Source organism: Bufo bufo, chromosome 4 (assembly GCF_905171765.1).
Source record: "Bufo bufo chromosome 4, aBufBuf1.1, whole genome shotgun sequence".
Lineage (NCBI taxonomy): Eukaryota > Metazoa > Chordata > Amphibia > Anura > Bufonidae > Bufo > Bufo bufo.
In genome coordinates this window covers 422,760,808-422,784,441 of record NC_053392.1, presented here as the reverse complement: position 1 = coordinate 422,784,441, position 23,634 = coordinate 422,760,808, and the positions used below count along the sequence as shown (strand labels likewise).

At 44.0% G+C, this 23,634-nt stretch overlaps 1 protein-coding gene across 1 annotated transcript; it reads left to right on the top strand.

Annotated features, from left to right (window-relative positions):
* Positions 1 to 13,407: 13,407 nt before the first annotated feature.
* Positions 13,408 to 18,955, top strand: LOC120998599 (actin, alpha cardiac muscle 2). The gene is made up of 7 exons (XM_040429312.1): positions 13,408 to 13,553; positions 16,126 to 16,266; positions 16,516 to 16,840; positions 17,284 to 17,445; positions 17,817 to 18,008; positions 18,095 to 18,276; positions 18,551 to 18,955. The coding sequence occupies exons 2-7, from the start codon at positions 16,138 to 16,140 to the stop codon at positions 18,692 to 18,694; spliced, it is 1,134 nt and encodes a 377-aa protein (XP_040285246.1). The 5' UTR covers positions 13,408 to 13,553; positions 16,126 to 16,137; the 3' UTR covers positions 18,695 to 18,955.
* The last annotated feature ends 4,679 nt before the right edge of the window (positions 18,956 to 23,634 follow it).

The following is a 23,634-nucleotide window of genomic DNA, read 5'->3' as shown; positions in this document are numbered from 1 at the left end:
TCCCGTAGCAACGGTGGAACCCAAGGATTGCTGCTGCTGCTGCAGCACTGTTGCTTTTAATCCTGCCACTTCAAGGGATAACCCCTGTAATTGTTTCGCCAAAACCGTAACCGGATCCATAGTGGAACAGAAAAAATACAAAGCAAAACAGCAAGCAAAAAAAAAAAAAGAAATGTCACTTTTTTTTTTTTTTTAAATGGCCAGATATACTGTCTCGACCGCTATCCCAGCAGCAGTTGTGTCGCACCAGACGGAGGGGAAGGGGGACCCTTATCTACGGATGGGAAATAGAATGGCCACCCCTGACTAACCCTAAGCTGGCACCTGTCTGCCCTGATACCCTAGACGGGGTGTGAACCCGTGCGGCGAGCAGGATGCCTAAACCCTCAGTCACCCTAACAAAACTAGACTGGGGAACGGCAGATGGGAGCACTAGTCACCATCACTCACGTCTAGGAGAACAACAGGGGAAGACAGCAACAAACAAACAATCTATAGCAGAGATAGACTTATCCAGTCACGAGCAGAGAAGGCGATCCCAAACACCACAGTCCACGCCGGACAAGAGCTCCACAGCAACACCGTCAAACGATCTCCTTCAAAGGTCAGACTAGCACTGGAAGTAAGGACTATATCTGGCAATGACTGCAAGTGAAACTGAAACTAATATAGTAGCTGGGAGTGGCAGACAGGACTCACCTGAGAAGGATGCCTACAAACTCCCAGTCAGGACAAAAAAGTTCACAAGGCAAAACCCAGATGACATACTCTGAACCACGGAGCAAACTTACAAGCTATCGTGAGTAGCAAGTCGCTACGACCTTCTCCTCCCAGACCTGTCTGGATCAGTCACAGTCGTGACAGTAACACTACCACATGATCTACACTAGTATTATCTGTGGTTTTACATAGGACTACAGGCAACACTACCACATGATCTACACTAGTATTATCTGTGGTGTTACATAGGACTGCAGGTAATACTTCTACATTTTAGGTAATCAGAGAGCCATCACTGTGTTATCTGTATTCAGAGAGCTATCACTGTGTTATTTGTGCTGTTACATAGGACTACAGGTGACATCTTCTACATTATCAGTACTCAGAGTTATCACTGTGTTATTTGTAGTGTTACATAGGACTGCAGATAAAACTTTTATGGAATATCCACAGGAGTCCCATAGATACAGATACCACAGGGTTTTGTTCCTACGGCATTCCCTTTGCCGCAAAACTGACCTGTGAGCTTCATTCTCTGGGTCAGTACGAATACGTACAAACGTATGTATACATTTCTTTATTGGCAAATGGGGGTGTAGCAGGGAGGAGCCAGGATAGGAGGTGGAATGGGCCAGGCGTGGATAGTGGGTGGGGTTAGGGGGCCCAATTCATATTCTTGCTATGGGGCCCAGTGATTTCTATGTACGCCCCTGCCTTTTGCCCTGACGGTCCGTCATCAAGGAAGAACAGAGACTCCTTTTCGGATCTTCGCCCTTTCTGCGAATCCCTTGGAATTCCTATCCCTGACATGTCGGACTGAAAATTTGAGTCTCCAGCGCTTCCGCCGCCCCGCATTTGGTCTCCTGTAACCAGGAAAAGAAGGCCTGGTCCAAGTGCGTCCTCTTCCCCGCGATCTCCACCGTTATCAGGACATCGTCCATCTGCTTGACCGCCAACGGCTGGGGGGACTTGATTGTCCAGAACTTGCCCTTAACCCTTTTCGCCCTCAGGATTGATGGTCCCTGAAGGCCCCCATATTGATCAATTATTTCCTCTGTTAAGCCAGTTATTGTTTTCTTGTTGCTACATCACGGTGCAGGCTGCCTGAAGGCTCCACCTAGTTGTAACTTGTTTTCGTTTCTTTCAGATAATTGTAGTTGGCTCCTTGGCCAGACTTAATTTGTTGGTCTCCGACACTTACAACCCCAAAGGGGCTTCTTATTTGCCCCTAGCAGGGATTACATCCCTGGGAATAGCTGTTTACTGCTATCTGTTTGTCTGTCTTTGTGTTGTCCTGTCCTGTCTTTTCACCCTCCCCCCTGTGTTCTCTCTCCTGTTGTAGGTACCTAAACTTCCTTGCCTCGGAGATCGTGTACTTCAGTTCGGCCTTTGATCCGTTGCCCGACCAGTGCGAACCTACTGACATATACAGACTCCCTCGGTGAGCAGTACCCTGCATACATTGTGTACCATCACATATTCACATGATGCGGTGCATAACCTTTAATGTCAAGGGGCTTAACTCCAACGCCAAGAGGAAACTCTTGCTTTTGGAATTGAAATCCCTTAAAGCGGATATTGTGTTCTAACAGGAAACACACTTTGATGGCAGCTCCTCTTTCCATTTCATCTCTCACCTGTATCCCACCGCCTATTCGGCTACTCATAGCCGTCGGAGGGCGGGTGTTGCCATCTTGGTGTCTGCACAGTGTCCCCTCAGGATTGAATCTTCAATTATAGACCCACAGGGCCGTTATATCATTCTCCGCAACCGTTTGGCGGATAGACCTATCACATTATGTAACATTTATGCACCAAACACGTCCCAGATACGCTTTCTCGGCGGAATCTTCCGCAAGGTGTTTGCTGAGGGAGCGGACTCCTCAGAGCCCCTAGTCCTCCTGGGTGGAGATTTTAATGCCGTGTTCTCTGAATCAATGGATCGCCTGGCACTCCCGGGTAGACCAATGCACTCGATGCAGCAGCGCTTAGCCAGAGATTTTCGTAAACTAGTACGGAAATACTCCCTGTATGACCTATGGCGTCTCACTTATCCCACTGATAGGTCCTTCTCCTTTTACTCTGCCCCCCATGGCTCACACACCCGTATTGATTACCTCTTTGGTACCATTTTGACCCTCAGATTGTTGGAGGGAGCGTACATGGGCCGAATCACCTGGTCAGATCATGCTCCGGTACTAGTTGACATTAGTTGTGAGTCGGGCCATGTTCGCCATTGCCACTGGAGACTTAATGACTCCCTCCTGAAACAACCTACCACTAGGGAGGAACTACGCGAACATCTGAAAACGTACTTTGACCTAAATGAGGGATCAATAGGGGATGTCCGTCCTCTGTGGGAGGCACATAAAGCAGTCATGAGGGGTCATTGTATTGCAATAAGCTCAAAATTAAAGAAGGGCTCGACTGCCTTAGTCAAGACCCTTACATCCCGCCTACAATCACTAGAAGACAAGATGGCTGCTCTTCCCTCACGCTGCACACTGAGGCGAATTGTAGATACTAGGGCCCAATTGAAGAATCTAGCTTTAGGTTGTGTCAGCAAGTTATTACTTTACACACGACAGCGTTATTATGCTTGGGGGAACAATCCCCACACTTTGCTGGCCAGACAACTCAGGAATCATAGTTCCCAAACGGGCCCGAATGCTATTAGTGGGGCTGACGGTACAATCCACTATGACCCCCGGGTGATAGCGGAGAGGTTCTCGGCCTATTACTCTTCCCTGTATAACTTACCCTCCGATCTTCCCAAAGATGAGAGACTGAGAGATAGTACACTCCAGTCTTATTTGGCATCCTGTCACCTTCCTACCCTATCGACTTCTGACCTTGCCGCCCTTAATAGTCCGATTACGCCAGAGGAGATTGGGGAGGTGGTAGAACATCTTCCTGAGGGTAAATCCCCGCGGCCTGATGGCTTTTCGTACAAATACTATAAGACCTTTAAGACTGAACTAATCCCCCACTTAGTAACCCTATTCAATCATTTTCTAGCTGGCAACGCGGTACCTCCCCCAATGTTTCACTCGTATCTCACGATGATTCCGAAACCTGGGAAAGATCCGCACGATTGCCCTAACTATAGGCCCATTGCCCTACTTAACTCAGACCTTAAGATTTTCACCAAAACCCTAGCTACCCGACTAAACGTCTTCCTCCCCTCCCTGATTAATAAAGACCAAGTGGGATTTGTCCCGGGCTGTCAGGGGGCCAACAACACACGAAGAAACATTGACTTGATAGATGTCTTATCTCGCTCGGGTGAGGAGGCATTACTTCTTAGTTTAGATGCAGAAAAGGCATTTGACCGTTTAGGTTGGCCTTTCCTCTTTGCTACTCTACAGGCTTACGGCCTTTCTGGTCCGTTTGTTAGAGTCATTCATAGTCTATACTCCTCCCCCACAGCGACAATCAGATTACCTCATGCTCAATCTCGACCCATAAGCATTGCTAACGGAACGAGACAGAGTTGCCCCCTATCTCCCCTACTCTTTGCCATGCGTATCGAACCCCAGGCGGCCAAGATCAGGGCCTGCCCGGACATCAGAGGTGTTATGGTCAAGGACAGGCAGTTTAAGCTATCGCTATATGCTGACGATATCCTCCTTACCCTTACCAAGCTTCACATTTTCCTACCTAACCGCCACTCAATCCTACGGGAGTTTGGTCGTCTCTCGGGGTATAAGGTCAACACCCATAAAACTAAGGCCCTCCCTCTTAATATTTCTCAGACGGCCCTGGGCTCTCTCAGGGTTAACTTTCCTTTCCATTGGAAGACGGACTCCCTGCGATACTTGGGTGTTGACCTCACTCCCCGATATGGGGAGCTTTACAAAGCTAATTTCCCACATATATATGCTGAGATTAGGGGTCTTCTAGAGAGGTGGCATCCTCTCCCACTCTCTCTCATGGGGCGTATTGCTGCGACTAAAATGACGATCTTTCCCAAGCTTCTGTACCTTTTTGAGACCTTACCGATTAAAGTCCCCTCAAGGATCTGAGATCCACTCAATCTCACCTCCTTAGATTCATATGGGCGGGAAGGCGGCACAGAATCCTGCGGGCGGTCCTCCTATCTAGTAGGCACCAGGGCGGTCTAGGGGTCCCGGATCTGTCCAAATATTACTGGGCAGCTCAGCTGCGTTCTGTCACAGCTTGGGCTTCCTTGCACCCATACTCTGGATGCAGGTAGAAAGACTCTGGCTGGCTCCTGTACATCCTAACTCCATGCTATGGTCCGGACCTGACAGGACTCTGCCAGCCAAGGATCTCCTAGGGCCCATGGCTTGTACCAGACACATCTGGCAGCAGTGCAGTAGCATATTCCCTCTGGAGTCCATTCACTCCGCCATGACCTCCTTCTTATATCACCCCACACTCCCTGCTAGTCTTATCACGTCCACAACGAGACCATGGTTTCAGCGGGGTGTGTTTCGGTTTGCTGATATTGTGGACCCCTTCACTAGGGTCCTTCTGCCGTTTCCTACCCTACAGGCCAAATATGATCTCCCTCCCTCCTCCAACTTCTTTTATATTCAGATTAGACACTTTGCCCAGTTCATTTTTTCAGGGGTCACGGTTTCCCTTCCGACTCCCTTTAAACGCCTTTGCAGGGAAGGGATACATGCGAAAGGTCTGATTTTTGAGATTTACTCCATATTGCTGACTCCCTTCCCTGATCGGGTCCAAAGGCATTCCTATATGGTGCGGTGGGAGGAATATCTGGGGAGGGCCTTGCCGGACTCACTCTGGCACCTTATATGGAGGAGGGCAGCGAAATCATCTCTGTCGGTACTTCATAAGGAGAACCAATATAAAATCTTATTGTACTGGTATCACACTCCTGACCTCCTCCATAGAATGAATCCAGTAGTCCCGGGTGATTGTTGGAGATGTGGCTTACATAGGAGTACGTTGCCTCACATTTTTTGGGACTGTCCCAAGATATGCCCCTACTGGATCGGAGTGGGCGCCCTCCTGAGTGATGTCTTTGGATTTGAAATCCGACCGGATCCTATGTCCTTCCTGCTCAATGTGGTCCCCATACAAGTTAAAAAACATGCACTCAAGCTATTGCTACTGATACTAACAGCAGCTCGTTGTCTAGTCTCCCGAGCTTGGAAAAGCCCCGAACCACCACGGGTCTCTGATTTATATGCTAGGGTGATGGAGGTCCAAACAATAGCGTACTCCACTGCTATGTTTCAGGACAAAATGGCACTCTTCAATGCCATATGGGACATATGGGATAATTACTGGGTCACTAGACAACCTTGACGATCTCATGCGAAAGGAATGTTCCTTCCCCCCCCCCCCCCCATTATGTCTTTGTCTATGTCTTTTGTCTTGTTTGTTGGTTATTTGTTGGGTTAGGCATTATTGGCTGAGAAGCTCCGGGCTTTTGGGTCTTTAAGGCTCTCCCGCTCCTACCTGATGTTTTTTTTTTTGTGTTGTTTAAGATACATTGCATAGTAGTCCTTGCTCAGACCGATTTCAGATAGACACGGTCTCCGTTAGTCCATGTTATTGCTCTATTTTTATTTGGTCCTCCATTCTCCATCACTGACTATTATTAAGTGTTACATATGCCCATTCAATATGTAAGTGATGTATTTAGTGTATCACCCTTACTTTGTACTTCTGTGCATTATTCTACTGTAAAAGTGTATTTTCATCTTTGTTTACTTAATAATAAATATACAAATATAAAAAAAAAAATATTCATCAAACAACTGTCAGTCAAGCAGGGAAAAGTATACAACTCATGTCACTAGTCTGGGAATGTCTGGATTCTCCATAAGCTATTGAGACCACAGAGGTGCCATTGCTCCTCTTTTTCTTAATGTACTCCCAAACAAAACAAAAAATGCAGGGAAAAAGTCAAGCCATAGATTATAGTGTTAACCAGTGATGTCACTCAATGAAGCAGTGAACATAATGCTTGTATGAGCTGTCAAATGAAAATGTTTTTTTTATCAACAGGCTATAAGCCAATCACAGCAGACACCAGTGTTCCCCAACCAGTGGCCCTTTGTAAGATCTGTACAATATTCCCTCAAGTTACAGTATGAATCCGTTCCAAGAAGAACATTGTAAGCTTAAACCATTGTTCATTCATTGCTATTACAATATTCATAAAAATAAATAGCTATATCGTTCCGTAGACACTGGAGAAGGAAATTGGGTGCTATTTATAAGTGGAATGACCCAGCCTTTAGTGTGCGCCATGACACGGTTGCCATGCATGCTGTTGTCAGCGGCAACCTGTTGTGGTTACAGCATATAGGTGCCTCCTCCTTTTTCCTTGGGCCTTCCCTGTCTGGTGTCAGAGGGGTTAATTATCTAGCTGGTGGGGATTTAGGTGTGTCCTGGGTGTGGCCACGTTGTGGATATTAACTGTGGCTTCCTGGCTGGAGTCAGTTGTACTCTAGCCTTGTTTGGGGTTGGAGCTCTGCTCCTCTCCTGGGTGAATCTGCCCTGTCCTTGTGGACCACCTTGTTGGACATATTCTCCCCATGTATCTTCCATGTACCTTCACCTCTCTTGTTGTATGTCTGGTGTGGGTTTATGTTCTGGGTGAGGTGTATGTCTAGTGCATTGTTACATATCTGGTCTGTTGATGTTGTGTCCAGCATGTCTGCTAGACATTTCCCCTGTCTGTTGTTTCCCCCGAAAGGGGGCCCCATTGGTTTTCCGGAGGGGTGAACCTGAAGTCTAGGATGTGCAGCTGCTGGAGTGCTGGTTCCTGTGTATCTGTACATACTGCATCCATATGGTGTTGGATTGCAGTGCGTTTGTATGGGTTCCAGTTTTCTACGGTGTGTTCTTCTTTGGTGCCTTCCAGCAGCTGTGGCAGGTAAGTGACTAGGTTTACTGTTTCTCTTGGTTCAGTTTTCTCTGGCCACTGGTTACTTACCTGTCATTCTACTTGGTGTCCTTTACCTTGCTGTTAGGCCTGCAGAGACTCCTGCTCTTCCGTGTCTTGGAAGAACAGGTCATCTCTTCCCTGCTCGTATGTGAGGGATTATCAGGGCGACTCAGGGTCCTATGTATCCTGGGTATGAGCCGTCCTACTATCCAGATCCGCTCATACGGTGAGGAGTTAGGGCGAGAATTAGGGACGTTTTAGGAGGTGACCTGCTCCCTCATCCCGGCATCCTGGCCTAGCTGCTTCCCCGAATACTCATTATCATACGGTGGGGAGTTTCCCCCACTCCCCATCCTGACATGGAATTGCTGGAGCTGTGTGTGAGACTATTTTTTATGAAGTGGAGGAGGGGGTTAACAAGAGCTGATTGCAATTCTCTCCTGGGAGATGAAGGTGCTTGTCACACGTGATGAGCAGATGTCCACCTACAGAGAGAGAGAGACAAATCATCAGGATAGACCATCGCTAGATGATCAGCGAGGGTCTAGAACTGCACAGCATCAACATTGTACTGGACGGCACTCGTCACGGCAGCACTGGTGCCAATGGGAGCAGTGCTGTAATAACAAGCTCCCTCCACTAGACAGTTGGTGCAGTATAGTCCCTGCACTGACTTTCAGAGGTGGGGCTAAACAGAACAGCCGGTCATTAAGGTGCCGGACCCTGATGATCAGCTAGTGATAACCTATCCTGAGGGCTGAACAACCCATTTAAACCACTGGATACAAAGGACTGGTATACTTAACGGGTTACTAAACTGAAAAAAATGGGGTAACAGCAATGTTCAGAGTGCTCTGCCCTCTCATCAGTTATGCTAGGCTCATCATCTGGTGTACATCCATAGAAAATGTATGGGATCAATACTCCTCACACTCCAAGAGCTAAACAGAGCCCAAGAAAGCTATGTGGGTGGTGTGCTCTGAACACTATTGTTAGGCTACTTTCACACTAGCATTTAAGTTTTCCGGAATTGATTTCCGTCATAGGGGCTCAATACCAGAAAAAAAACGCTTCATTGTCCCCATTCAATGTCAATGGAGACAAAACTGAACTGAACAGAACGGAATGCTCCAAAATGCATTCCATTTCGTTTAGTTGCGTTCCCACACCAGAGAGCAAACCGCAACATGTTGTATTTTGCTTACTGTCCTGGGATTGTAGGGAATATAAAGCAAATGCTTTATATAAAAAATAGAATCAAAAGAAAAATTTCAAAGGGAATTGATCCTAGAGGTGGACATATAAAACACCTCAAAAAGAGATCGTTGTTAATTTAATTATGTAGTGCAGTCAGTAAAATAAGGTACAAGCGTCTATGCAAAAATATAAATGATTTATTATACAATAATTTAAAATGCAATCAAAGCTTAACCCTTTCAGGACCCTGCCATTTTTCACCTTAAAAACCAGGCCATTTTTTGCACTTTATGTGGTGATAACTTTAAAACGCTTTTACCTATCCAGGTCATTCTGAGATTGTTTTCTCGTCACATATTGTACTTCATGACAGTGGTAAAATTGAGTCAAAATATTTCATTTTTATTTATAAAAAAAATACCAAATTTACCAAAAAGTTTGAAAAATTAGCAAATTTCTATTTCTCTACTTTTATAATAGTAATAACTCCAAAAAAAGTTATTACTTTACATTCCCCATGTGGCAGGCGCTGCACTATGAAGTTCCTTTTGTGCTGTGGCATTAGAAGAATTTTGATATCTCTGACTTTTAGTCTAACCAGTCTATTACTCTGTAATTCCTCTAGCGCCGTTCTATGGAAACAGTAGGTTTAAAGTGCACACCAAATGCTTGAAATAACTTCTTTATTAACTTCAACTTTTCTTCATATATAACACTGCTGCCTCCGCAACAGATAGTCCATGTACAAAACACGTGTTGAAAAGATATCTCAAAATGGCGGTATGCATAAGATAGTGGTTCAACTGTTCAATCTTGTTATTAAACATAAAATGGTGGATATATTTCTTCAGTATCTGTACTGTCAATTTAAGTTATTTAAGGATGCGGATGAGAGTAACTCCGCCCTGATACGGCACCTACACTTGCCCGATAGACAGCGCCCCATACACAATATCTCCGGCATGTGCTCCTCCCGATGTTAGTCAGGGATACATCACGTGACCGCTGTCAGTCATGGACACATCACGTGGCCGCCCCATACATAGTGCGATCCTGTGCGCTCTCCCAACATGCCATTCTGAGGCGCAACATGTGACCAAGACGCCGCCCACAAACCCTGCGATTGGCTGACAACCAACTAGAAGGAGGTAACTGTATCCTAGAGACTCCCCACGCTTTACCGCCACCAACCCCTCCCCTCTCCCGCCCCTTATTGCCCAAACACATCGCGCTCAAACAGAGTGCATAAATAGAACAGTGGCAAGTGATTTGTTTGTATATGGAAGTTTTATTGTCCTGATGAAGGGGGCCGTTCGCCCCTGAATCGTGTTGACAGCACTGACAGCACTTTGAATAAAGATTACCTTCACTGGTACCATCCTGGTCCTGAGTCTGAGTTCTTACGGATGCGGCGATACCAAATATCTATACTTTTATTTATTTAAGTTTTACGCAATAATATCATTTTTTAAACAAAAAAAAAATCATGTTTTAGTCTCTCCATAGTCTGAGAGCCATACTTTTTTCAGTTTTGGGGCGATTGTATTAGGTAGCGTATAATTTTTGCGGGATGAGATGACGGCTTGATTGGTACTATTTTGGGGTGCATATGACTTTTTTATCGCTTGTTATTACACTTTCTGTGATGTAAGGTGACAAAAAATTGCTTTTTTTACACTGTTTATTTTTTTCTTTTTACGGTGTTCACCTGAGAGGTTAGGTCATGTGATATTTTTATAGAGCAGGTTCTTACAGACATGGAAATATCTAATATGTATACTTTTTTATTTACTTAAAGGGGTTGTACCACTTCATTAAACAGGGTTACATTAATTAATTGCCCCCCCCCCCCCACTGAACATTTCTTCTAATACATGTAATTAAAAAAAACATAGCATTCAGCCTAAAAATGCTCCTTTCACTTCCCTTTGTTTGTGCTGGTATCCCATGGATACGGCCACATCTCGCCGGCCGCATCCATGCCGCACCTGCGCACTGGTATCTATTGCGATCCTGCAGCCGGCCTCTCACTCACACTGTGAGCGCGCACGTCGCATAATTTTGCGCATGCGAGGGCGCCCGATCATAGCAATGTATTACTGTTTTCTGGCAGCAGGAGGGAGCGCACGGCGTCATAGCAACCGAGGATGCCGTGCGCTCCCTCCTGCCGCTGGAATACAGTGATACTCTCTTATAGATCATAGCAGTGTATTACTGTTTTCCGGCAGCAGGAGGGAGCGCACGGCGTCATAGCAACCGAGGACGCCGTGCGCTCCCTCCTGCCGCCAGAATACAGTGATACACTGCTATGATCTATAAGAGAGTATCACTGTATTCCGGCGGCAGGAGGGAGCGCACGGCGTCATAGCAACCGAGGACGCCGTGCTCTCTGGTGCCCAGAAGGAGTCCAGGCGGCAATCCACAGATGCCCCCCACCCCATAAGTGCCATCCACAGATCCCCCCACCCCATAAGTGCCATCCACAGATGCTCCCCCCCATAAGTGCCATCCACAGATGCTCCCCCCCATAAGTGCCATCCACAGATGCTCCCCCCCATAAGTGCCATCCACAGATGCTCCCCCCCATAAGTGCCATCCACAGATGCCCCCCCATAAGTGCCATCCACAGATGCCCCCCCCATAAGTGCCATCCACAGATGCCCCCCCCCATAAGTGCCATCCACAGATGCCCCCCCATAAGTGCCATCCACAGATGCCCCCCCATAAGTGCCATCCACAGATGCCTCCCCATAAGTGCTATCCACAGATGCCCCCCCCCATAAGTGCCATCCACAGATCACTTCGTGTTGCACTTTTTGTGATGTACGGTGACAAAAATGGCTTTTTTTGACAGTTTTTATTTTTTATGGTGTTTATTGGACAGGGTGGATCATGTGATATATTTATAGAGCTGGCAGTCATGGACGTGGCAATACCAAATATGTCTATTTTATTTATTTTTTCCTATTTTTAATATATTTTTTTTAATTACTTTGGGGATTTTTTTTTTTTATATGTGAAAATTAACATTTTCTTTTTAAATAAAACTTAATTTTTTTATTTTACAATTTGTGTCCCCCATAAGGTCATACAAGACCTCTGGGGGACATTTTACTTAATTTATTTATTTATTTTCACTGTTGATTTCTCCTGTAACTGGGGCTGACATAGTAGCCCCAGTTACAGGGAAAATACACCCCCAGAGAGGCTGTACAGCGGTATACAGCACTGTACAGCCTCAGTGCAGGGCTGATCGAGGTCTGTGAAAGACCTGACAGCTCCTGCACTCTCCTGGCCCCGGCGGTCACATGACTACCGGGCCGGAACAGGAAGCCCTATGCGCTTCCTGCTCTGTATACACAGGGCTCGTTGAGCGGTGTATGCAGCGACACCTGGTAACTGTCCCTGCCTTCTCTCTGGGGTGGCCTGCTGTCACTGACAGTGGGCAACCCACTCTGCAGCTGCACGATTAGCATGCAGCTGCGATCTCTGGACGTTCTAGAACGTCCATTCAGAGTTAAACATCCACCCATAGGATGTTTGTAGCCTATGGGCGGATCTGAGGTGGTTAATATCCCCTATACCTGGTGGTGGATCTACCGGAATTGTCGAAGATTGCGCACAAAGGACTGTTGCAATCTGCTCCAGAAATACGCTTAATATAGTCAATTAAATGACCCCCTATGTTGCTGTGTATTTTCCGGCCCATAGTAGGACTGTCCTATCCTAGTCAATAAAAAAGACAATAGGACATGTTTTTTTTTTTTTTTGCGGGGCTGCAAAAACAGGCGTACGGATGCAGACAGCACACCGTGTGCTGTTCGCATCTTTAGCGGCCCCACTGAAGTGAATGGGTTCGCATCCGACCCATAAAAAATGCGGACAAAAACACTGATGTGGGAACAAGGATAGGACAGTTCTATAGAGGGCAGGACGTTCTGCAAATGTGGAATGCACACGGCAGGTAACTGTGTTTTACGGATCCACGGTTTGCAGGTAGCAAAAAGACCAACGGTCGTGTGCATGAGGCCTTATAGAAAGGGGCCATGGCTGTACTTCCCTATAGACAATTACTACAGGCTACAAGCTATGGGATGACTAGTTCAACTACAAAGACACATAGTCACCTATCACTTTCCAGCTTCTGCACTATCACCCTGACTAAGAAAACTCGTTTTGCAGTAGGTGAGGGTCATTTCTGATTCATAGTTTGCTCCAGAGATGCCATTGCCTATACAGGTGCAGTCAGATCATTCCTTCCCCTCAGGTTTCCCGCCGGGAGCCGTCCATGACCTAGTATAGCAGGGCTGACTGCAGTTTACTGGCCTCCTACACAGTTGTCCCCCTCCCCCTAAATCTTTGTCTGAGCCCCGCACCCTGATGCGCTGGTGAAGGGGGATTATCAGGTCATGCTTTGCATGCCATGTCTCCTCTTCCTCTGCCGTAGACCTGGCAGCATTAGCGGGCACTCCACAGTTCCCAAGTGAATCCTTTTACGGCTCCAGCCTCCTTTTACCTGATGCCCGGCCAGACTGGCCATGTATGGGCACCCTGCGGTCAGTCTGGAAGCCCAAGGGGGGCAAGGTCGTTGCCCAGAAGCCTAATATGGCTAGACAGAAGGGGAGAGATCACGGAATGGAAGGGTTGCATGGGTTATATATAAATAGGCTGTGGACAGTACTGCAGCCTGAGCGAGCTTAGCCATAGCATCCCCTGCACTGCCTGAGACAGACCGGAGCCCAAGGTGAGACGAGCGGATCGGGGAAGGGGCTTCAGCTGGAGTGGCGGGAATAGGTGTAGACGAATGGCTTCTAGAGCTGATTATCTCAGCAACCATACAGCAGTTACTAAAATGTCACCTGAAGGAGACTTGCTAAATGCTAATGAAAGCTATTGACTAGAAATGTGCAGTTTAACTTTACCATACAGTTTAAGGGTCATTACACAGCATGGATTTGGCACTAATGTTTTTATTTTATTTTGCCATTACCATTTTTTTGGCCGCTTGGAGTTTTTTTTATGGCAGTTTTAATTTTTCACACACTTGCCTAGATTTACTATTTTATCACAAGGACCCGGGTTGGCTGATAAATGTCAGAATAGTGGTGCGGGACAGCGTCCCCTTTATGACAAAGCGCCACCTCCTTTCTGATTAAAGCCCTACCCCTGCATCGTTTTTTTTTAGGCAGATTTTAGGCACAGACACATTAGTGGCATCTTACCACTAGCATTTTCTTCATGGCATCTTTTCCACTTTATAGAAGGTGTTGGCAAAGCACCTGAAAGATGCCCAGGAGCTACAGCATGCAGCATTAAAAAAAAAATAGGAAGTCAGAAAAATAAAAAGACACTAAAGAGGTTTTCCAGGATTTTAATATTGATGACCTATCCTCATCGCAGCGGCGAGCAGGTGAACGGGATGGCTTGTAATAATTACACCTGCTCGCTGCTGCGATGTGAGTGGGGGTGTCGGTTGTCAGACCTCTGCCAATCTGATATTGATGACCTATTCTGAGAATACTGTAGGTCATCAATATTAAAATCCCAGAAAACCCCTTGAAGGCTTCTTTCAGATTTGCAGGACAGCCTGGAATCGGTCAGCTAAAAAACAATTGCATGTAGTGTTTTTTTCCATCCGAATCGCAGCATATTTTTATAGTTAATGGGGCCGGCGGGCATTTCAGTAACACCCAGCAGTGCCGGATGCTGAGAACGCCAGTAGGCTGTTCTCTCCAGAACAGCCTGCCAGAATGTTGTGCCGCAAATGTGAAACTAGCTTTATTAACAAAAAAGCCAGGAGCAAAAAAACATTTGTGTTTTCTGCCTTTCATATTTCCCCTAGACCTTTAGCTAACTAACATCTGGAGCTGGCATTTTTACCACAAGAGAACACCCCAAAAACACGGGTGCAAAAAACACTGCAAAGAACTCAAAAGTGTTGAAAACGCCAGTAAAAAGCTATGTGTAAAAGCACCCATAATGTGTACAAAGACAGGTTTCTAGAACTATATGTATCGATGACTTCTTCTTCGTTCTCTGTGAGTTTAGTTACATCAGCTCCGGAGTATCACTTACAACTGCAGCAGATGAAATTCCAAACAGTCTGCCGGTAGACAAGTTGTCTTTTACTGTCTAGGAACTGTAAAATGAAGGAAGTGGGTATTTCTGCACCGATGGATACTGCTTAACCCAATGTGGTGTCAGGTTCAATATGTTTTACATCTGCATTTAAGCAGATCTGGCCAGGAACAGTCTGCTGTCACTGCTGGGCGCTGCCAGAATTCCTTTAATGGCTACTAATAAGGGGTTGTCTCAATTCAGCAAATGGAATTTATCATGTATACAAAGTTAATATAAGGCACTTACTAATATATTGTTATTTTTCATATTGCCTCCTTTGCTAGCTGGATTCATTTTTCCATCATATTATAAACTGCTTGTTTCCTTGGTTATGACCACTCTGCAGTCCATCAATGGTGGTCGTGCTTGTGCACTATAGGACGCCGTTTTTCCTATGTGAGCTCCCATGATTCCAGCCACCAGAGAGGCCTCGCTTTTTCTTATAATGTGCAAGCATGACCACTACTGATGGATTACAGGGTGGACATAACCTCTGGATATGAGCAATGTATAATGTGATGGAAAAATGACTCAAGCCGGAAAATGAAGGCAATATGGACAATAGCAATACGTTAGTAAGTGGTTTGTATTAACTTTCTCTAAATTTTAAATGCCGCTTGCTGAAATGAGACAGCCCTATAAAGGGGTTATCCCTTCATAGACAATGGGGGCCTATTGCTAGGATATGCCCCCATTGTCCGATATGGGAACCGCACCTACAATGAGAATGGAGCAAAGAAAGTTGAGGAGGGCTCACCACGCATGCGCAGCCGCCCTCCATTCATTTCTATTGAGCCGCCGAAAATAGCCGAGCGCTGGCTCGGCTATTTCCGTCGGCCCCATAGAAATAAATGGGAGCGGTGGCCGCGCATGCGCTGTGCTCTCCCATTCACTTCAATGGGAGAGGCGGGGAGCTGCGCCTGGTGGTGGACGGACCCCGGGAAACCCGGGGTCCTCCAGCCACAACTCTCCCAGACTCCGTTCTCCTTGTAGGTGCGGGTCCCAGAAGTGGGACCCGCACCTATTTGACAATGGGGGCATATCCTAGCGATATGCCCCCATTGTCTAAGATGGGATAACCCCTTTAATGTATGTATAGGTAGCTGTGTATTTATATTCATCGTTTTATCCATTGCCATGAGGAAATTAAGTGTAACCTTTTATAATTATGGTATGTTTAATCTGTACCCTTTAAGAAAGCTACCATCATGTGTGACGATGAAGAGACTACCGCACTTGTGTGCGACAACGGCTCCGGGCTTGTGAAAGCTGGATTCGCTGGGGATGATGCCCCAAGAGCAGTATTTCCATCTATTGTTGGTCGTCCACGTCACCAGGTACACATAGGGATATGAGAGGCAAATGTTTTACTATACTTATTTGTAACATCACAGTACAATTACTGTGTGTGATAAAAGTATGTATACTATATTTAATGTATAATATAATAATCATTTATATGATTAGTAAGTAAAAATCTATATTGTTCACATGAAATATTTTTTTTGAAAGCTAGATATCTTGGGATATGTTGAGCCAAGGTAGGCAAGGGCACATTTTTACCTTTTTACATTTGTGCTTTTCAGGGTGTCATGGTTGGTATGGGTCAAAAAGATTCCTATGTAGGTGATGAAGCCCAGAGTAAGAGAGGTATTCTGACACTGAAGTATCCTATTGAACATGGCATCATCACTAACTGGGATGACATGGAGAAGATCTGGCATCACACCTTCTACAATGAGTTGCGTGTAGCCCCAGAGGAGCACCCCACCCTGCTCACTGAGGCTCCATTGAACCCAAAAGCCAATCGTGAGAAGATGACCCAAATCATGTTTGAGACCTTCAATGTCCCAGCAATGTACGTTGCAATCCAGGCAGTGCTTTCCCTGTATGCCTCTGGCCGTACCACTGGTAAGAGTCTTAGAGCACCCACTAGGAATTTTAATTGATGGAATGATGAAAAGTAACTTCTCTTCCTTGTGTCTGTAAAGGAAAAAAAACACACAGGGCAGATTTATCTGTATACTTCTGACTGGAGTAAATACACAAAAATATATGGTGCTTGGGCTGTGTGGCTATGTCCGTGAAGCCCTTGTGCCACTGTTTTCTACTGATAAAAAATCCTCATTAAAAGTGGGTGGGCTTCAGAGTGATACAACTCCATTCATCTCATTTATCACTTTTTTTTTTCAACCACGCTTGTTTTAATCCCACGCAATATTCTTTATCAGGGCATGAGGAGAGGCTGGGAGTAATTAATCAATGCCCCTTAAAATATTTGACAGCATTAGCTATATTTTGACATTTTACACTGTACTATGTGCTGTAATATTTCAATGCTATTTTGCTTGCAGGTATTGTGCTAGACTCTGGTGATGGTGTAACACACAACGTGCCAATTTATGAAGGTTATGCCTTGCCACATGCAATTATGCGTCTTGATTTGGCTGGTCGTGACCTGACTGACTACCTTATGAAGATCCTGACAGAGCGTGGCTACTCTTTTGTCACTACTGGTAAGCAATAGTTAGGCAATTCTCTCCTCTCTATATGGTACAGTAATAAATGAGCATAAATAGAATATTTTTAGTGAAAAATTATTATTATTATTATTATAATAATTTTAGTTAAGTAGAGATATATATTTTCATACTAATATTAGTACAAAGCTGATGGAAATCCTGATTACTTTTATTTTTCTCATTAAATAAAAATCCTGTGTTGTCAAGTAGTCTGCACAGATTATCTGACATGATACTTCTGCTCGGTTCTTCAGCAGACATTATATTTTAACTGTACTGCAGTGTAGCATTCAAGTAGGTCTTCTTTGTTTATGGACAATATTTGTCTCTATGTATGTGACTCAATTCAATATTGCTTACAACAGCTGAACGTGAAATTGTCCGTGACATCAAGGAAAAGTTGTGCTATGTCGCTCTTGACTTTGAAAACGAGATGGCCACAGCTGCCTCCTCCTCATCCCTGGAGAAGAGTTATGAATTACCTGATGGACAGGTCATCACCATTGGCAATGAACGTTTCCGTTGCCCAGAGACCCTCTTCCAGCCATCATTTATTGGTATGCATTCTGTATTTGTATAGTATTGCTTCCTCACAACATAGAATAGTTTCTATTAAAGTTAACTTTTATTATAAACATTCCAGGTATGGAATCTGCTGGTATTCATGAGACAACCTACAACAGCATCATGAAGTGCGATATTGACATCAGAAAGGACTTGTATGCCAACAATGTCATGTCTGGTGGTACCACCATGTACCCAGGTATTGCTGACCGTATGCAGAAAGAGATCACTGCTCTGGCTCCCAGCACTATGAAAATCAAGGTAATGTTGCTATATATGCTTATGGAACATTCAGTACTTCTCTCCAAGAAACTCATTCACTCATATATATTCCTTACTATTTTACATGTACATTTAATTGTAAGACTATTAATGACCACTGTGGAAGCAGTAACCCGATTATTATCCCTTTGTAATCTGTTATTTTCTATTATACTTTATAGTATAGCAGCTTTCATAATTTAATTGATATTAATATAATGAATGAATCTCCTATGAGCAAACATCCTTATGTCTTTCTTGTCATTTCCCACAGATCATTGCTCCACCTGAGCGTAAGTACTCTGTTTGGATTGGTGGCTCCATCTTGGCTTCTCTGTCTACCTTCCAGCAGATGTGGATCACAAAACAAGAATATGATGAAGCTGGCCCATCCATTGTCCACCGCAAATGCTTCTAAACATGCTCACTTGATCCTTGTTAAAATCTGTCTCAGGTTGACAATGTTCTTTGCTCTGGGCTGCACAAAATGTACCAACAGCCATTACTTTACAAAAAACAATGTCTGTCATTCTTTCCTCATAATTCTTTTGACTCGAAACGATGTAAAGTGTACATAAATTGTAATTTATTTTAAGATGTTTTGTAACTTCAAAAACATTGAACTAATGGAATCAAAGAGAAATGTCAAGGAACAATAAATGAGTCATGTCCCACCTGAGTTGTTGTTTTTTTATTTTATTTAATGTATGTGATTTGGGGGAAAGGAGACTAATATTACATATTAATATATGTTGAATTTAGACATGCACATGCTAGAATCTAATTAGACTATATTTATCAAACTTCATGTTAACTTAGTGAACCATCTACACCTATATTATACATATAAAGGAACTACAGTTTTAAGCACCATCTTACCATACATTTAAATTACATTCTTACCTGTTTACGTCAAATAGAAATTCATAGCACTAGGTAAATGCTACACAATCATATCTTGCAAAATATTATACATATAGAGGTATTTTCTTTTGGAAATGTAAATATTATCATAGTATTACTCTGTAATGTCATTGCATCAAGTTTCTGTCCATGTAAATGACTGACAGGATCTTGGTCATTGTGTACAAATGTGTATTTTATTGATAGTTTAGTTGATAGAAAATGATTTTTGATTTTTTAAAAAAATATTAACATAATAAAATAGTTTATAAAGCTGAAAAAAGAAAGCTCTCCATCCAGTTCAGCTTGTTATCCTGCAAGTTGATCCAGAGGAAGGCAAAAAAACAAAACAAAACCCTGTGAGGTAGAAGCCAATTTTCCTCATTTTAGGGGGAAAAGATTCTTTCCTGACTCCAATCAGACTAACTCCCTGTATCAACGACCCATCTCTAGTAACTATAACCTGTAATATTATTACACTCCAGAAATAAATCCAGGCCCCTCTTAAAGAGGACCTTTCACCGATTATGACAATGTGAACTAAGTATACAGACATGTAGAGCGGCGCCCGGGGATCTCACTGCACTTACTATTATCCCTGGGCGCCGCTCCGTTCTCCCGCTATGCCCTCCGGTATCTTTGGTCACAAAGTTATGGTAGGCGGAGTCTACCCTTGTTCTGCTGTAGCGCTGGCCAATCGCATTGCAGAGCTCACAGCCTGGGAGAAAAGAACCTCCCAGGCTGTGAGCTCTGCGCTGGAATTGGCCAGCGCTACAGCAGAACAAGGGCTGACTCCACCTACCATAACTTAGTGACTGAAATCTCCGCCTACTATAACTTACTGAGCGAAGATACCGGAGGGCATAACGGGAGAACGGAGCGGCGCCCAGGGATAATAGTAAGTGCAGTGAGATCCCCGGGCGCCGCTCTCCATGTCTGTATACTTAGTTCACATTGTCAGGATCGGTGAAAGGTCCTCTTTAAACTCTTTCAGTCATCTCACCATCACCACCTCCTCAGGCAGAGAGTTCCATAGTCTCACTGCTCTTACCGTAAAGAATCCTCTTCTATGTTTGTGTACAAACCTTCTTTCCTCCAGACGCAGAGTTTGTCCCTTTGTCAGAGTCACAGTCCTGGGGATAAATAGATGATGGGAGAGATCTCTGTACTGACCCCTGATATATTTATACATGGTTATTAGATTTACCCTCAGTCATCTTTTTTCTAAACTCATTAACCCTACTTTTGTTCATTTTTCAGGGTAATGTAGTCCGCCTATTCCAGTTATGACTTTGAACCTCTGAATGTCTGCCTTGGTCACTGGAGCCCAGAACTGTACACAGTACTACTGTACATGTGTGGTCTGACTAGTGATTTGTAAAGTGGCAGGACTATGTTCTCATCACGGGCATCTATGCCCCTTTTGATGCAACCCAGTATCTTATTGGCCTTGACACTGGTTTCTACAGCTTAGTTTGCTGTTTACTAAAACTCATGTCAATGTTACCCAGTGTTTTACCATTTAGTATGTACTGGTGACTTGCATTATTCCTTACCATGTGTATAACCTTACATTTATTAGTGTTAAACAATTCTAGTGAATTTAACTATATTATCTGACACACCTGCACACTTAGAAATATAATTATTCCCTGCCATTCAGTTCAGCTCTGATGGAGAAAGATGACAGCGCCTTGAAGGGTTTTCTGGGCTGTGTCGAATAAAATTTAGTAGACATCAGTCATTCTTTACTCTGGTGCTCATGAGAGACACACACAGAGAAGCAGAGAGACAAAGGCTGCATCCTGCTAATTCCTAAAGGCGCTGTTACATAGGCCGATTATTGGGAGCTAACTTTTTGCCTATAAATGGCCCATGTAAAGGAGTTTGATCTCCCAAAGAACAAGCAAACACTTTGAAAGCATAGTTTATGCAGACACCAAAATCATATTTTTCTGTGCAGCAAATCGTTTTGTGTAAGCAGAGATCTGCTGCCCAGAAACAGTGACTCTCTATGGGGACAATGGTTCACTGTAGGATAAGATTGCTTCATGTAAATACAGCTCTCACAGTCTCTGATAAGTGGGCAATTATCGGGAACAAATGGTTCGTTCCTGATATTATGCCTGTACAGTCGGTCTGTGTAAAGTGGCCTTAATTTTCCGCAATTGCTACAGCATGTTCAACTTGTGCTGCAATCTGCACATATGTGTGCTAAAGGGGTTCTCTGGGAATTAAGTATTAAATATTACTTCATTATAAATATTTTTCCAAATACCTTACATTAGTTATAATGGCTCATTTTGTCTGGGGAGCAATCATTAGGAGAAACAAAATGTCCACCTTCCTATTAGTGCACACAGAACCTGTCCTAATCACACAGCAGGACAATTTACTTCACAACACTGAGCTATAGATCTGCCTTATCCTCCTCTTTGTTCTACCTGTCAGAGATTATTATCCTGAATACAGATGATAAGATATTTAGCTGAATCTCTATTAGAATTGAGTTCATGAGCAGATGTGGCTAATGAGCAGCAACTCTTGTATGCAGTCTGTCTCTCTGTACTTCATGTCTCCTCATGAACTTTATTCCCACAAAGATTCAGCTAAATATCATATTAAACTGTATTCAGGATCATAATCCCTGACAAGCAGAGAGGAGGATGAGGCAGCTCTTTATCTCAGTGTTGTGAATTAACTTGTCCTCCTGTGGGATTAGGACAGGTTTTGTGTGTACTAATAGGACAACGGCCATTTTGTTTCTCCTAATGATTACTCGCCAGACAAAACGAGCAATTATAACTAATGAAAGTTATTTGGGAATATATTTATAATAAAGTAATATTTACGTATTTTCATTTTCTTAATTCCTGGAGAACCCCTTTCTGACCAGCGGCGTAATGGTACGGCGCAGCGGGACGTGACTTTCCGCCCAGGCCGTACTATTACGGCAGGCTGATCGGGTGGGTGCAGGAGCTGCGCCTGCCCAATCAGCGGCAGGGGTCCGGCAGTGACTGATAGCCGGACCGCTGCTGTATGCGCCGGCATTGGTGAAAACACTGATGCCGGCGCATTAACCTTTGATGTGCCGCGGTCCACGCTGACCACAGCACATGCGATGTATGGGGAGGGAGGCAGCAGTCATCGGGTCCCGGCGCTGCTGTGACGGGGACCCGATGGCAGGGAAGGCAGCCCGATGCCTTCCTTAGGCATCGTGGCTTCCTTACGGGAGAACCTGTGAGATCCAGCCCCCTGGTAATACACTTACAGCCAATGCATCACAAAACAGAAGTATTGTGATGCATTGTAAAGGGGATCAGACCCCCTATAGTTGAAGTCCCAGAGTGGGACAAAAAAAAAAAAAAAGTTTTACAAAAAATTTAAAGTTTCAAGTAAAAATAAAAGCGTCCTTTTCCCAAAATAAAGTACTTTAAAAAAATAAATTTAGAAAAAAAGAACAGTAGACATATCGTCGCGTCCGTATCGAAAATATCACATGACCTAACCCCTCAGGTGAACACCATCCAAAAAATTAAATAAAAACTGATTAAAAAAAAATTTTTTTTTGGTCACCTTACATCACTAAAAGTGCAACACCAAGGGATCAAAAAGGCATATGCCCCCAAAATAGTACCAATCTAACCGTCACTTCATCCCGCAAAAATTTAGCCCCTACCTAAGACAATTGGCCAAAAATTAACACCATAAAAAATAAAATACGGTGTCAAAAAAGCAATTTTTTGTCACCTTACATCACAAAAAGTGTAATACCAAGCGATCAAAAAGTCATACGCACCCTAAAATAGTACCAATCAAACCGTCATCTCATACAGAAAAAGAATTAGCCTTTTCATAAGACAGTCACCCAAAAAATAAAAATAAATATGGCTTTCAGAATATGGAGACAGAAAAAAAATCTTTTTTTTTTCAAAAATGCTTGATTATGTAAAACGGAAACAAACAACCAAAAAAAGTAATCATATTTGGTATTGTCATGTCCGTAACAACCTGCTCTATAAAAATACCACATGATCTAACCTGTCAGATGAACATTGTAGATAAAAACGGTGCCAAAACAGCAATTTTTTTTTACCTTGCGTCACAAAAAGTGTAATATAGAGCAACCAAAAATCATATGTACCCTAAAATAGTACCAACAAAACTGCCACCTTATCCCGTAGTTTCCAAAATGGGGTTATTTTTTCTGAGTTTCTACTCTAGGGGTACATCGGGGGGGCTTCAAATGTGACATGGCAGCTTAAAATTATCCCAGTGAAAATTGCTTTCCAAAAACCATATGGCGTTCCTTTCCTTCTGCGCAATGCCGTTTGCCCGTACAGCAGTTTACAACCACACATGGGGTGTTTCTGTAAGCTACAGAATCAGGGAAATAAATATAGATTTTTGTTTGGCTGTTTACCCTTGCTTTGTTAGTGGAAAAAAAAATATTAA